The following is a 16,609-nucleotide window of genomic DNA, read 5'->3' on the forward strand; positions in this document are numbered from 1 at the left end:
TCATAATTCATGTGCAATTTATAGATTTTATTAAAGGCTAATGGCAAGGCACTCAACTAATCACTTAGTATTCAGAAGGGACAAGGGACAGTCTCAAGCGAATCAAGGTAGCTTAAGCTACTAACACTTTATTCAAGAAGATCAAAGAAACAGGAGATGTTGGAAAACAGTTTCCTTCAATGGAATATCCACAGTGTTCAGTGGTGTTCAGTGATTGGTATATTGGGCTTCATCCCACTAAGGCAATTCTTCCACTCCAGAAGGCTAGTATACAGTCTTGTGGTCATGCCTTTCTTCCCCAGTCTCTGATAGCTGCCCTCCAAGTCACTCTGTCATTGGCTGCTGCCCTACTTCTTCTAAGCCCACTGTGGTTATAAAGACATATTCACGCGTGTCTCAGTCCTTATGTGGACTCCTTATAGATCTGGTTTATGGAGCACTCACTGCTATACCAAGATTTCAGCTGGTGTATGTGGGCCAAACTAGGCACACTTCACTTTCTTGCCTCTGCCTGTCATCCTACAGAAGAATATCCCATATAAATGCAGTGAGAAAGCACCACTTTACCCAGTCAAATGCTACTTTGCACACCAAAGATTATTTCCAAATGTTGTGGCTATTAACTGTCAATCTTCCGTTGCAACACTTATTGCTTTGGAATATTTGGGATATGGGGTAAAATTAAGGTTCCTGACAATTTATCCTTCTAGCCTATAATAGGTACAACTTCTACCTTTAATAGGTACGACAGTCTTCTATAAGACTAGTAAATCTGTATCCAGAAGAAGACTGGCAAAACCTGTTATTGGTTATTGGTAAAGCAAAGGACCTCTGCACTAGCGGACTATCATTCAGGCATCTCAAAAAAGGGGCTAAAGCCCCTATCCCACTCATTCAAGTCTGCCCCACCAGTCTCTAAGGAGAGTGATTGGTGGTTTTTTCCACCAGCAGCTGACCTTAGTTAGGAGAAAAAAAGGAAACTAGGGAACCATCCTATGGGAAAAAGGGAAAAGTGCAGGCAAGAAAGGAGGAAATGAATCTCTTTCTCCTCCCAGCCATGGGTTGATAGGAAAAGAGGGATATAAGAAGAAATTTTTCTTTGATGCCAGTTGTTTGATCTCTCAGAGGAATCTCTGGCACCAAAGAAGCAATCTCCCCTGCATCTCCTCCCCACTCCATTTCTTGTATGGGCAGAATTAATACTCCACTTCATCGGAGAGGCAAAACAGAATTTGGAAATACAGCTAACCTTTAATTAAGCCAACATACTTTAACCCAGGGCCCCATGCTTTAATGTTGCTCTGTGGAAGAACCCTTAAACTCAGAAAGAAAAAGAAAAAGGCTGCAGGCTACAGCAATGGGAAAGAAGCATTTTAAGGCTTCCATGTTACAAGAACGAAAGCCAGAGATTTACAGAAGTAAATCTGTAAACAACTTCTTGTGCTAGCAAAGGAAGAAGTTTAAAATACAACATTTACACACTATATACTGACAGAATGTACTGTATTTTGCATAGGCACAATCTAGTTTGAGAACAGAAAATTAAAAAAAAAGAAAATTGCATGCTTGTGGGGAAAGGCGGAAGATGAAAAGGATTTTTAAATGAAGGAATAAGAGGTAGAAGAGCTGCATTAGTTTGCTTTGCTAGTGTATGTTGTTATCTAAAAATACACAATGTATCTGTATCCCACACAGTATAACTAAAAGTGGGGACTGTTGGAAAAGTGATGCCACGCTGAAATGTAAAGGAGGGCTGGAAGTAGTGAAAGAAAGGGTGCAAAAATTGTGCAAAAATGATTTGGGATAAAGTAAAATGGATTGAGAGAAAGTAAGAGATTGAATTAGAGAGAGCCACTGAACGATTAAGGGGTGCTTTTTAACAGCTTCTAAACACAGAAGGATGATGGCTTGTTCAGACATCCTCCTACTAGATCTGTCATTATTTTATAAGACCCCAAACAATCAACTCTGCAGCTGAGAAAAGGAAGGTGAGGGGTTTTGTGTTGCACAACTTCATAGAAGTGTGTCAGTTTGAGAGAGTCAATCAGGGCACACTGTAATATTATTTTATTCCCTAAAGTCACTCACTTCTCTACCCCTTTTCAAATCAACCAGACATGCCTCTCAGGCTCATTCCAGATCACCAGATGCCACCTTTATTATAAGAGGGAGTGCTTGCTGCAAACAGCTGTTTTGTCTCATTTCTTGGCAAGAGTACTGAGACTGTGCAAATGTTGATCCAAACTAGGGAGTACAGTTCAATGTGGGGGGGGGGATTTGCAAATCACATAATAATAATAATAAATGACCAGGCCATTTCCTGTTCCAAGTGGCATGTAAGAAACAATGCATTTCTCTCTTCAGAGCATAATTTCAGGAAAGAAATATTCAAAGGAATCCCATGTCTGGCAGGGAATCCTGAAGGAAAGAAGTCATTATTGATAATTGGGAACTAGCCATGAAAATAATTGTCATGCCATTAGCCATTATGACCAAATGCACCACGTGGCTAGAGGACAACAGATGCCTGGAAACTTTAATTTCTTTTTATTAAGATATTACATTTCTGTAATACTTGATAGCTAAAAATCACCCTATAAAATAGAAGTAGGTGTGTGCCGAACTTGTGTGTGAATTATTTTCAGTTCACACACATTGTTATCACAAGCTCTGTGCCAGAAACCATTTTCCTGCTGGCATTTTTTGTTTTCTTCTGATGTGAAAAGAATTCTGATAGCACCAATTAACAGTTTATTTAAAGGCATAAGCTTTAATAAAGTAGAGCTCACTACCTCAGTTGCACAGAGTGGCTAAACTGCAATAGTATTTCAATTGAGATGAAGTTACAGGAGAAGGAAGAGGGGTTAGATATGTAGATACAGGTATTTGTAAGACAGATTACAGGTACCTTATGAAATAACAGCTATAATATGTTAAAAAAAAACATTGGGTTTGTTGAGACCTAGCTCTTTTTTAAATACTGTATATGCAAGTTCAGCAAACTTTCACTCAGTGCTGTTAAAATTCTTCTTTATTTTTTTCCAAAATGGTTGCTTTGATATTTCCTTAGCCTCTTTGTCCTGTTATTTCATGTTGTTCATGAGAATCTTCCTTAGGTTGGTTGTTGACTATTTGCAGATTCTCACTTAATGCCTGAAAAAGAACAGTGCCATTGTCCAATATAGGTGCTACGGCTTATTAATAATGCATTTGAATAGTTGGAGCTGTAAGCTATAGGTGACATCCAATTTTGTTCTGTCATTTTGCTTTTGTGGTCTGACTTTTAGTAAGTAGTCTTTGGAAATCAATCTGGTTCTATTAATTTGTCTTTTGATCTCATTGAGTGCATAGCTCAATCTCTTGAATGCCTGTTTCCTAACTAATTCTAATTAATTAATGTTAAAACTAATTCCATTAGTTGAGCCTCTCTGTGAAATGAATCAGAACAAATATAGTGGTAGTTGAAAGTCTCTCTATAAACAATGGTTTGGGCTGTATGTTCTGGGTGAAAGCTAGAAACGTATAACTACATATGACAATCTCAGAATTTCCTGTATAATGTGTTTATATGTCAACTGGGTTGTTCTACCATGGATTCAACAAACTGGATTTGTTCTATAGATAGATCAAGGCTAAGACTGAAAGCTCTTAAGGTCATGTTAAAATTTGATGAGAGATTCATTTAGTGGGTCCTGGTAATGTTTGTTGTCAGTCAAGATCTGTTTTATTGAATTGACTTCTTCACTCCATGATTATCCATCATGACTGTTCACTCCTTTCACCTTTTGCTGTATATAAGATGGCTGTCAAGGTTGTAACAAGATATCAATCAATCAAGTCTTTATTACGGTCATGACCAGATTAAAAATTAAAACATGAAAATAAAACAAAACAGAACAAGATATGGTCATAGATTACAGTTTGTGGTGAGATCATCAATGGCCAGCCTAATTTTATAGACAAAACAGCAGAATTTAGCTTTGCACAAGAAACTGTATCATACTGATCAGACAGTAATAGCTGTACATAAAAAAGATTAGAATTTTCCAGATATTTTACCAGACATGGTTATACAAAATGAGTCCATGAGTCCTTAGAGGGTACAGCATAAGATGGACATGAGTTGAGGTTTCAATGGGCTTCTTATCCACAGGGGCACAATCTCAATTCTATGCAATTTTTTAAATCAATCCTCCAGAACTGCTATGGGGAAAGTATTACAATGTGCTAGAGTTAATACCCTTCAAAATTTAGAAGCAGCTATATAATATAAATGTCTTGTTTGTTTATGGGGGTGTCTGACTACTCAAGCAAATATTCTTGTTGGAGCAGACAGGTCCTGTTGGACTTTCTGGTCTTTAATGCACTTAGACTTAGAATAACTTTATTGTCACTTTAAATATACATGAATTGGCATACATTATAATGAAATTTTGTAGCTTACAGCTCTCAAAGGGTCACCACTTCCAATATACTCTACATAAACATGACAAAACAAACAAACAAATAAAATATGTATATATACACACACACACGCATTACATATTACACAGAGAAACAACACAGTCTAGTTCGGATATATATGTAGTGAGAAAAACGAATATTTGCAAGTTTACCAGATGGATGGGATAGGGAACAAAGCTGTTACAGAATTGGGTAGTCCTGCTAGAAATACTTTGAAACCTCCTTCCAGAGTATGTGGGCTCTCTAACAATGCTTTGAGCTTTAAGCACATAGCGCTTATAAGCAGTATCCTGAATCATGGGAAGTGAGTTTCTTATAAACTTCTCGGCTGTCCTTACCACTCTCTGTTTGGACTTTCTATCTGAGGCACTGCTATCACCAAACCAAACAGTGATGCAATTTGTTAAAACCCTCTCAATGGTGCCTCTGTAAAAAGTGGCCAGGACAGAAGGAGAAAGATGTGCTTTCCTCATCCAACACAGGAATGCACACTTCACTAAGGATGACATGTGGAGAGACCAATTCAGATTGTTATCTGCACCCCCAGATACTTAATAATGTTGACTACCTCTACAGCTGCATCCTTGATAATGAGTGCATGCTCATAGCCAATCACTAGGAACATCTCCTTGGCCAAGATATTGGAGGCTTTTTTTGGCCTACCCCATATTGATTTATAATTATCATCCATAAGGAAATAGCTGTGGGAAAGAATATTTTAGCCAATGTGCTATTATGCAACTGTTTCAACCTTAGACAACCCTGTTTACCACCTTGTATTATGTTAAGAATGCAGCAAGTTAACCCTTAGAAATTTGTTTTAAACCCTTTTGAGAAGGTTAAAGAAGGAATAAGGTACCTAACTGGGCACTGGAAGGCAATTGTGCAGAAGCCTGAGCTGTGAAAACAACTTCAATAGTTCTGGTATATATTGTGCTCCTCTTATAAAATAGAAGGATTGGATTGTGGCCACTGCTTCTTGAGCATTTTGTATGGCATAGCTTTGATGTGCACTGTGTTTAGATATATTATACTGCAACACTGTGTCTTGGATATCTCATTCAAAATATGAGTGTTTTGGAAGAGTAGTTTTTACCTATTCCAACTTTACAGTTCTACTAGGTGTACAGCACTTCCTAATTTGAAAAAGTTCAGAAGAAAGAACTCCCTCATGATGGATCTGAAGTCTGGGAAACCAGGCCGACTGGTTTACATACATTAGTTCAAATAATGCCACGCAGAAAAATGGTCCTGCATTCTTTTTGACCAGTTCCTATTCAGTATTATAGCTGGTATGTGCTTTTAGTAGGAAATTAGATAACCTGTGACCTATTGAGTCATTGTTTTAGAAATATTTCCTTATTTTATTTAAACAAAGAAACATCAGGAATCTTCCTTTCCTTTCCTTTCCTTTCCTTTCCTTTCCTTTCCTTTCCTCTCCTCTCCTCTCCTCTCCTCTCCTCTCCTTTACCTTTCCTTTCCTTTCCTCCTCCCCATCTCTTCTGAATCCTTGCTGGCTTTCCCAATTTCTCTGCATGTGTGAAGCTTGCAGGAAGAAAGTCAATGGGAAAACCAGCAAGAAATTGCAAGTCCAGTGCCAGGTAAGGTGGCTGCTGCTGGGTAAGGGAAGGTGTGAGGTGTGTGTGGCTACAGGTCAGGAACTGTGTGTGAGAGAGAGGTGTCATGTGGCTGGGAAAGATGTATGGGTGTGCACCAGAGATGATATGTATGTAGGGGAGGGCACACAGGTGGACTACATATGTTGAATAGGGTGCACAGTGAGGCAGCGCCACAGCACAAGTTAAGAAGTGTGTGTTGGTCATGGAGATTTGTAAGAAGAACTGCACAGACCAAATAGTCTGTGGGAAGGTGGCAAAGGTGAAGAAGAACGCATGGGGGTTACAGGGGTAGCTGACATTGCCAATTTTCCTTCCTTCAGGAGTCCTGAGTCCTGGATTTTGGACCCATTTTGTAAGTTAGCCCATTTGTGGTACCTTGGTTGTTGTCCCATGAGGCACCATTTCACCCAGTTAAAGGTCATGACAATGAGAGTTTTAGCAGTATATAGATAGAGGAGACGATACCAGGATATAGACAAACAAGATGAAGTTTGTAAGGATTACACAAAGGATTCTCCAATTTGGCTCTCTTCAATAGAGTTTTACACCGTCATGGACTCCATTTGGATTTTTTAAAATTACCCTCCTGGTGAATGCCTCTGGATCGACTATAATTCTCATTGTGCTAAATGAAATAGCAATGGCCATATAAACTGGAGATAATGGGAATTGCAACCCAACGTATCTGGAGAATGGAAAGACTGCGCTAGTGGGGTCTGGAATAAAATAAGTAGCAGTGTAAATAAATCTAGCCAACTTTGTATTCTTTTAATATCAGAGAATTCTTAACTAGCATGCAAGTTATAATCTAGATAGGGTACAAGTTACTGGAAAGTAATAATGTGATAAAAAGCAATAATTTGAGTTCAGAAATGGAATGTGACACCGAGGCTGCTATTTACACTGAGTTACAGTGTAGTACATTAGTATGATGAATGCATGGGTAACTAAATGGGTTTCCTTTTCTATACATCTATTTTACACCCACTGTTCACAGATGTCCCTCTCTCTTTTTCATTTAATTCCCCCTATTAAACAAAAATTAGATATAAAGTGGAGCATGTTCCACAGGCTTTATTTTCACTCACCGATTTCTGGATAGAAAAAGCTCTTCGGTGCCTAACTTTTTCATAGGCAGAGTTCACATCAGACTTCCTCAAAGCTAGTTTTTAATTGTTTATCTAAGATTTTAATTCAGGAATGTAATGCATATAAATGTAAAGGTAGGCACCTAAAACAGTACTGTACATATGATCCAGGCTATCTACGTTGTCTCATCTATGTTGCCATTTTTGACTCTTACTGTGTTTTGGAAATAACTTTTTTGGGAAGAAACTCTTAGTGGTAGACTAAGGGCAGGCAATGTATGGAAGACTACTTTCAATTAATACTGGATTTGGTTATTGCTGACGTTTTTATTATTTTTACAGTGTTCTAAATCGCACTCCTGCAAATTTGATTCAGGAAATAATTTTAGTGGATGATTTCAGCTTGGATCGTAAGTATTACTTTTTTCCCCTTTGTGTTATATTATGTTTATTCTCCTCCCTCCCTCCCTCCTCCCTCCCTTCCTGATGTTTCCATTCATTTTTTATTTTGGGGAATAAAAAGCTAATTGGGGAAGAAGTAATTTTTTCTTGCTTGGAGGGGGGAGGAGAACAGCTGTGTAAGGAAAAGAAAAAAAGAGAAAAAATGGCATTTTTCCAAACCTTTTCAGGGAGACAATCCTAACCATAAAGTTCGGCTGTTCTATTAGATTTCATTAACTATCAATTGAGGGCCATAATCATAAGGATAGCAAGTAGCGCGCACAGCTAGAATTCTCAATTACATAAGCTTAACGTAAAGAAGATAACACATACTATATTGTGCTTCTTGTAGATGAGAGCTGTTCTTGCTGAGGTTTTTATAGAGCAGAATTATCCCAGAGCAATAAAGGAGAATATACTATTGCAAAATTCATTATCCTTCTACCAGGAACCTTGAGCAAGAGCTTTACTCCCTTTACTCCCGCATTGCAGATGGACTTTTTAGTGGGTTTCTCTTAAATATTAGAATATGTGGCTAAAATAATTTAGAACCTCAGCTAATGAAAGCTATTTTGAGAACCAAATTAAGTGAGACATTGAGGATATTATTAACAATTGCATCGGTAATTTAAAAAAAAATCAAATAGTGGGGTAGGGGACTTGATTATTTTTGTTAGAATCCTAGGGTCAGCTTATCCCAATCCCCTCATGCTAAAGAATATTAACTCATTACACCCTTGTTGTATTTTTGGATGAAAATCACCCATCACCAAACCCTTAATAATTGTAAAATCAAAAGTTGTATTGTGAGCTTTTCTTCTTATTGCAAAAATATGTTAGTAGAAAAGGCCATTCTCTTTGGGAATTCCTTGGAATTCTATGGATGGAATGGAATAAATGCTCCGTTTCCATACAGTAATCTCTCAACAAATTCAGATGGGACTGGGGAATGGCTTGCCCTATTATTAAATATCTCTGTGCCTGATTTAAAAACACATTGTGGTATGGTTGCTGTGTGTAAGACTTGGGAGCTCACTGATCTAAAGAACTATGGAAAGTTAAGGCTACCACTGTGAAAAGGGTTATGAGCTTAAGAATTCTTTTATGTATATGGGAAGAAAGTAATACTTTGGATGTTAACATAGATTCAAGAAATGAGTTCTTCATTAATCATTGAAATGCCTTTAAATCATAGAAAGGAGAAGATGGGGCATTATGCTTGATATGGTTTAGGTTTAATACAATCTTAAAGAGATTGGACTTTGTTATACATATTTTTTCTTTTTTCCTCTTTTCTGTTTTTTTTCAGCTTATTGTCATTCTTTCTTATTGTATTATCACCATGATGTGTTTTATTTCCATCTGTTAATTTCATAAATTTAAAATGAAATTAAATCAAAAGAGATGCATAGCCAATATTTTGAACTAGGCATGGTACGTCATCAGTGGTTGAGAGCCAGAGAAGGTTAACAACTTGGGATTAAAAGGTAAAATCAAAAGAATCCAGTTTAAAAATATGTGTACTTTCCCAAGTGTGTCTAGATGAAGAACAGTTTATTATATAATGTAAATACAAAATAGATAAATTCTATTCACGTGGTTCAATTCCTTTATAAATCATGAGGAAGCAATAAGTAGATAGCTCATGCATCACTCCTGAATTCAGCTGTAAAGACAACATAGCAGAACAAGAGACTTGGCAGCTAAAACATCTTGCACATCTAATCCATTTTTCTTTCTCATGTGAAAAGTCAGTGCAAGAATCTATTTGTTCTCTCTCACTTTGGCCTTCACATTTTAAATCACATTTCTTTAAACTTCTCTAGGTGTATGGTAAAACAAGGTATTTTTCCAGAAGCTTGAAGAACTCTTGTCATTTCCCTTGGTTATTGTAGAATGTCAGAAAACATCTTATCAAATTTCTTATCTCAAATCTTAATTTTCTTGTTGCATGTTGCTGCAAAAAGGATGTCTCATTATTTCAGATATACAGTAGTCACTGGATAAATGATGTAAAAAGAAAAAGAATTGTTAAAACATCAAGGAAGTGGGATTTCAGCTGAATACTATTGACAACAACATACTCATGGGAACATTTCAGACAGTGGGAGCTGTATAAATGGAATTGGTCCAGGAGATAGTTGCCAAGTAAAGTACTTGGCTGGTGGCCTTTTTACTGTTGCAGGATATCAAGGTTGTGCAGACATGATATAAAAAGTTTTACAAAATATGGAAAAGAACAAAACATGTACCTATGGCTAGTGCTGGGGAATTATGAGAGATCAACACGAGGAAACAAGATTATTCTGGTATTTCTTGATCCAGAGACAAACCTACACAATGCTGAATTCATTCTCTGTGATAGTGAGTCTGTCTCATCTCCAATATCCTAGCTTCATAGATTAATTCAGACTGAGCCAAATGTAAAAGAGACAAAAGAACAATCCAGTGAATTTGGAATGAAACTGAAAAAGCTAATCCATGGTGTTGAGAGTCATCTTCCAAGTCTATTGGGTACATTGTGTATTGGGATGTAGAATATTACATCAGATTACTCAGTAATCACTTACCTGATGCTTCATTGTCCTTTACAAATAAAGACTTCAAAGCTCATTTCTTGGGAAAAAAAGGAAAAATAAAATAAACTGATATCTCTCTCTTCCATTTCCCAAGAACTTTTTATGTGCATTTATCTATCTCTAGCAAAAACATGTAAATCTGAGCAGTTCTTATAAAGAGTTAGCTGTCAAATTGCCAAGCAAAGTTTCTTCTTTTGTTGCTTAAAAAAATACCACTATTGCTAGCTGTGATGGTGAAAAGAGAGCAAGCTATCTTTTTATATTGTTATGGGTCGTAGTATCTGCGCTGGTTCTCACACTGTGTTCTAGTTCACACTTTCTTCCAGCTTTCTATATTTTCTTCTTGTTGTTTTCAGTTCCTTTCCCAAGTAATTAAAGCCTTGTTAATTAGTACTGGCCATGCAATCACAGACAGATTTTGTTCTTTAATTTGTTCCTATTTATCAGCTCTAAATGGTGGTCGATTAAGGTTTAGTCTGTATTATTTTCTCATCAGTTACATCATCCTCAAAGACAATGTCCTGGAACTGAAATATGTATGGAAAACATGTTTTCGTAGTCTCCAAAAGCTATAGATCAGGGGTGTCCAACCTTGGCAACTTTAAGACTTGTGGACTTCAACTCCCAGAATTCCTCAGCCAGCTTTGCTATAGATAGTTACTGGCTAGCATATCCTGCTGTTCTTTTGGTGGCTCTTCTCTTGTTCAGTCCAACTTGATGATTTTTCAGTCTGGAGGAATTTCAAGAGGTGGAATGACATATTATATGGGGAAAACACCGAAGTCCTACCACAGGGATCTTGCTGACAATTACATAGGGCAACATAAGGGATTGGGGCAGGAACTTAAATATTTCCTCCATCTCTTGATTTTCTCCAGCCCTTCTTTCTTCCTTCTTTTTCAGAATGCTTCTTTTTAAGCTTGGAGATGACTGGAGTAAAAAAAAAAAGGGGGGGAGGGGGTTAAGGATAAATCAGCTCATTACTTTTTCATTACAAATGACCTCTATGCATTAAGGAATTGGTGTGCTTTGTAAAACATATATTTTTAAAAAGCAACATGATTTTTTTATTCTAAACTAGAAGTGGGCAATTGTTTTGTGGCTAAAGACTACATTTTGCATTTTTTAAAGAGGCCATAGGCTGCAATCTGGTGGGAGCAAGTTGTATTTGAGGTCTGCCTATATTATGACTGACAAAGTATTAATAAAATGGTAGGAAATTGTGTCATCGGTTTTAAACAGTCAGATAAGCTCTAAGTCTTCAGTAAAGAGAATTTAGGATCACCTTTAGCCCTGAGATGGCAAGCTGCCCACTGCAGTTCAAAGATGTCGGGCATCAAACAATGCATAATAGTGTCATCTAGTAGCTATCATCTTACATAACATTATAAGCTTTGCAAGGCACTCACAATCAAGGCTGAATTGTATCAGAGAAAATATGAACGAAGTATTAATTTTTTCCCCTTTCAGTTGATTTTGCTCTGAATCTTTCATCTTTTTTTCCAGGTGCATTTAATGAACTAGACATTTCTTATCTTACAAAGTATAACCCCAGAGGAATAAAAACACCATAATGAAAGGGAAATGCGGGTGAAAATTGGTTGGCAAGGGAAAGATTTAAGCACCTTCTTCTCATTCACTCTTACTGATAATAGCACTTTATGATGGCTGTTAGGCATCTTTTTATACTTACACACAGATGTAATATAATATATGGAGTCTGCTTTACTGTCTCAAAGAGATTGGTCACGAAGAAAGGAGATGACAGGTTAAATGAAACCTATCAGAGATACTTTAAGCAACAGAATTATTTGCTCTGGAATCACCAGATTGATTGATATCATAACTGAAAATAAAATGTTGACCTGTACTGAGAACATGGGACAAATTAATTACAGCTTTCTATGTGTGCCAAATGAACCAGGCATTTCAGCCAACTGGATTTCCTCCCCACCCCCCACTTTTCTTTAGCTGAAGACTGCCAGCTACTTACCAGAATCCCAAAAGTCAAGTGTCTACGCAATGGACGTCGAGAAGGTGAGTATGACAAAGTTTGCAGAAAGCATTCACTGTTATGAGGCCCTAATGGAAATATAAATTAAGACTTGTGGCAGAAAGAATATGGAATTATCTCTTCTGAACTGAGCATGCTCCTTTGTTAGAGTTTTTAAAAAAACTAGTTTTTAAAAAAACCTGGAGACGTTCAGATCTTTGACTCTCATTGTCAGGCCAATAGGAAAGTCCAGATCAAAGGGGCTTTATAAAAGAGGGTTGAGATCTAGAGATTATACTCAGCTATACTGAAAAGGAGGTAATATGAATATTTCCAGAACATTTCCAGAACAGAGACCAACTATCATGAGCATAAGCCACTTTGTACTGCCTGAATGGAGTTTTAATGTATTAACTCTCCTTCTCTTATAAATCTCAAGTTGCAACCTGAGTACAAAACTCCAGCAACATTTTTAGTGAAAACAAGAAATAGAACTGATAGTTTTCAGCATTGGGATTATAGTGTACTCCAAAATTTCATACAAGCTATCCTGGCATTTGTAAGCATGGTAATGTCCCAAAGCACTGCTGATTAATGTTCCCAACCAATATTGCTAAACCAGAAAAATATGATAGAATAGCAAAGAATCATAGGGCTATAACCCAGGTAATTTTGCTAGACAACAACTGACATAATTGAAAGACAGATGACAGTTGGTTAGGAATATAATTTAGTTGTAGAGTAGATACTTTCTGCTCAGTAAAACTCCGACTCATCAATCTGTCTGGAATACAGATTGCTGTCTTATCTAGTAGAGCTGATTTAGAGTTAATATTATTTGAGTCAAATTATGCAGATGCAAAATATGGATAACAGGGACCAATTAGACCAGGAATTAAAGTATTCTCCTAAAGTTTTCCAAATGAGAATAAAAGAAGTGGAACCTGAGCACTTCAGAAAAATAACATTTTCTCGAGAAATCTTAACTAAATACCCAGATTCTCCTTCTACTTGAAGCAATTAACATTCCCCTTGATATCCTTCAAAGCTTCCCCAATCCTCATGAGTAGATTAGTGGGGGTTATATATAGGGAAGGAATTATTATAGAGCACTTCCTTTAGTAGAACATATCTTGTGAATAGAGACAGTTGGATTTCACCTTTGTAAAACATGTCAGGTTGGTTAAAAAAGATGAGAAGAAAAGACTAGAAGATTAAAAAAAAACACAAGGAAATAATTTAAATGCAGAAAGGAAGTTATTATCAGTCAGGTTCTACCTAGGTTTAATAGAATTCAGTTGTCTTGGGAAATTCCTAGGCCTAGTGGAAAAGAAAACATTAAAGGAAATATAGAGAGAATGATGTGGAGGAACAAGATCTGAATGCAACATATAAGCAGAGGTCTTCAGAGGAAGGAGAAGGGAGATTTAGTAACGTGTAGAGGAAGTAAGAGTGTTTCCTATGTGCTAAGGTCTTAGGTCTTTTGCATATGAAGAAAGATCTTCAGGTAGACATAAAAGGGTTAGGGTTAAACCCTGAGCTACAGATATTCTCCTTTATCAATTCTTTGGTTCATTTATTAAAATAAGTTGGTTTCTTTTCTCTTCATTTTCTTGCCTCCCCATTTCAGGTCTAATCCGCTCCCGAGTACGAGGTGCTGATACAGCAACAGCTGATATTCTCACCTTCCTGGATAGCCACTGTGAAGTGAACAATGAATGGTTGCAGCCAATGCTTCAGAGAGTAAGAGAGGTGAGCATGTTTTCCTTATCTCTGTCTAGTCCATGTTTTTTTGCTTTCAGTTGATCAGAGTCATCATGTCAGGTTCTTTGGCAGTTGGCTAAAACCAAAAGTGATTTTCTACCAAGCAAAGTTCTTTTTTTTAGCAAGATTCATTGAAATAAAAGGAATCACATTGCAAGAATTCCAGCTGTTAAACCATTTTCAATTTACAGCTGATATATCTTTTTATATATTAGGTCTTTCTGATTTTCTTTCCAGCAACCTTTGTTTTCTTTGTTCAATAAATATGTGGAAGCTTACTGTGAGCTGTTTATATAAAAGGATCCATAACTTTTATCAGTTTGGAATTGACTTTTACACCTAAAAGTGTTACAAACAGAAATGAGGCATTCTAATGTCTTTCTTCTCTTTGATGCATTCCTTATCTTGCTGCAATTGTTGCTCTCACTATAGCAAGGTCCATGGCCTCAAACCTAGGAAGATAACCAACATGAGGTTTAATTTTCTATGTTGTAGAAGTTTTCATGGAAGGAAAACTGGAAAGCATGAACTCTTTTTTTTCATATATATCTGTTGACAGAAAGGCAGTAGTAATATATTGGAAAAGAAATTTTTTTAATCCTGCCTGGCATTTGGACAGAAGCCAAGTTCATGAAAGATGCAGGTTTTTGCTTCCATAGATGGAAGAAATAGGAAGTCATAAACAGAAAGCAAATGCCACTCCTTTCTAGCATTGATGATGTTACCATATTTGGTAATGAAACGTCTTCAAGAAAATAACCAAGCTCAGAGAGCACCAAAGATCCCACAAGTAGGAATTTGTTTTCCACTTGTTTGGTACTTTTTAACTGATAAATATACCTCACGGAAACAAAGATGAAGAGTGCTGAGAGCTGAAAGGCTGGTGGTACTGAAGCCTGGAGTGTGCTGGAGAAAGACCTGGTAAAGTTTTGAGTCTAGAACAGTGTTTCTCAACCTTGCCAACTTTAAGATGTGTGGACTTCAACTCCCAGAACCCCCCAATTTCTGGGAGCTGAAGACCACATATCTTAAAGTTGGCAAGGTTGAGAAACACGGATTGTTCTGTGCCACTTCACCTAAAGAAAATAGAAGATGTGAGACTGGGAAGTAGACAAAGTGGGACAACCAGGACAGCTGAATCGTTAATGAACTGATAAAAGCAAGCAGTGTTGGTTGAGAATGGATAGCTATTATGCAGGTAAAGAATATACAACCCAAGATAAAAGGGAAGTGTATTCCAAGTGACTCATGCATCTGGAATCTCCAAAAGATAGGCAGACAGGTCTCCTATAGTGTGAACTAGGAGGCTAAGAAAATACTGTTTAAAGAAATTGACAATGAAAAGTAAAAGTGGAGAATGTATGTTATTTGACCTCCATCTTCCAAGCTAAGAGAAATGCTGAAAACTCTGTACATAAATAAGTTTATAGAAAACTACCCAGAATGTAGATTAAGTTAGGTATAAGAACAGGATCAATATATAATATATTAAATAATCTTTTAAGTTTTACTATACACTAATTTATATCTCTGAAGCAATAAGTAGAATAAGGATGAAACCCATGTCTACTTGTTTCCCCTTTCTCTGCCTGAATTATCCAAAGTGAATCCATAATGGTGCTGTGTAGAGTGAACATGGAAAGAAGGAGTTAACCTTGAAGCAAAAGAGGAAAAAGAAGAATAAATGATACAGCTGAGTAGGCAGTTCTCATTCTGGATGTGCCAAGGGGTCAGGAAGAAGGTGTGATCTGCAGTAACAGAGATAGGTAGGCTGATCTTCCTGCCAGCTGTAATGCCTGCACTTTTTTTTTTTTTAAAGAACCTTCCTAGATATTTAACAAGGCCCAAGAGACAGATGGGAGGAATTGGTAGGGATGCAAATTGCAGATATGTTCAGCTTCGTGCCAAGAGGGGAAGAAGGTGAATTGTCTGAGATGGAGTTTTGAAAGCCCTCAGCTTAATAAATCCTCCCCCTCAGCAGCCCATAAATGTCTGATTTATATTTGTTCATAAAATCATGTTGCTGAATGGAGCAATAATAGTGACAACTACTCCTATACAAAAGGAGTTCCACAAGGCAGCTTTATGGTAGAGAAAAAGATTCCTCCAAAATGTCCTATCATTGTGTAGGAGGAGATGGCAGGATGAGAGGTGAAAGTCTTACTTTTATTGCAGGTAAGTGGAGGATAAGGATTGGTCTTGGATGTTTGTATGGTAAATTCAGTGTCAACCATTGTGAGTTCATCAGGTATGTCAATATACTGTTTTTTTAAAAGCCACTCATTCATCTCTTTAAGAAAATGCATACTTCTGTCAAGGATTTTGAACATTTTAAATTAAATTACCAGGATTTTTCTTTTTTGTTTTTGCTTTATAATGTTGGGAGCTAAGACAGAGATAAATTAATGGGTTAGTCAAGTGCTACACTTAATCTTAGCTAAAAGACCAAGAAGTGATTAATGAGTTAAATATATATAGAGAGAGATCTCCAAACCTCTGCCTTTTGTCCTGTGTCCAGATCCCAGGGGAATGTCTGCACACAATCCTTACATTGAATAATTTCAAGTTATGTTTTTTTACACATATTTTTTCTTACAGATAATTATTAAGGCCATTATTTCTCAAGTTGGTCCTTATTGTACACCATATCAATTAGCAGTG

The 16,609-nt window shown here is 36.9% G+C and overlaps 1 protein-coding gene across 1 annotated transcript in view; it reads left to right on the forward strand.

Annotated features, from left to right (window-relative positions):
• The window catches only part of GALNT16 (polypeptide N-acetylgalactosaminyltransferase 16), a 191,031-nt gene that overhangs the window by 125,467 nt on the left and 48,955 nt on the right, over positions 1 to 16,609 (forward strand). The window contains exons 4-6 of the mRNA XM_087951516.1: positions 7,514 to 7,581; positions 12,163 to 12,228; positions 13,815 to 13,936. Of these exons, the coding sequence (XP_087807642.1) occupies positions 7,514 to 7,581; positions 12,163 to 12,228; positions 13,815 to 13,936 (256 nt within the window). The remainder of the gene's footprint in view (positions 1 to 7,513; positions 7,582 to 12,162; positions 12,229 to 13,814; positions 13,937 to 16,609) is intronic.

Source organism: Notechis scutatus, chromosome 1 (genome assembly GCF_049901735.1).
Source record: "Notechis scutatus isolate UNSWTSFEM ecotype Mainland chromosome 1, rNotScu1.2, whole genome shotgun sequence".
Taxonomy (NCBI): domain Eukaryota; kingdom Metazoa; phylum Chordata; class Lepidosauria; order Squamata; family Elapidae; genus Notechis; species Notechis scutatus.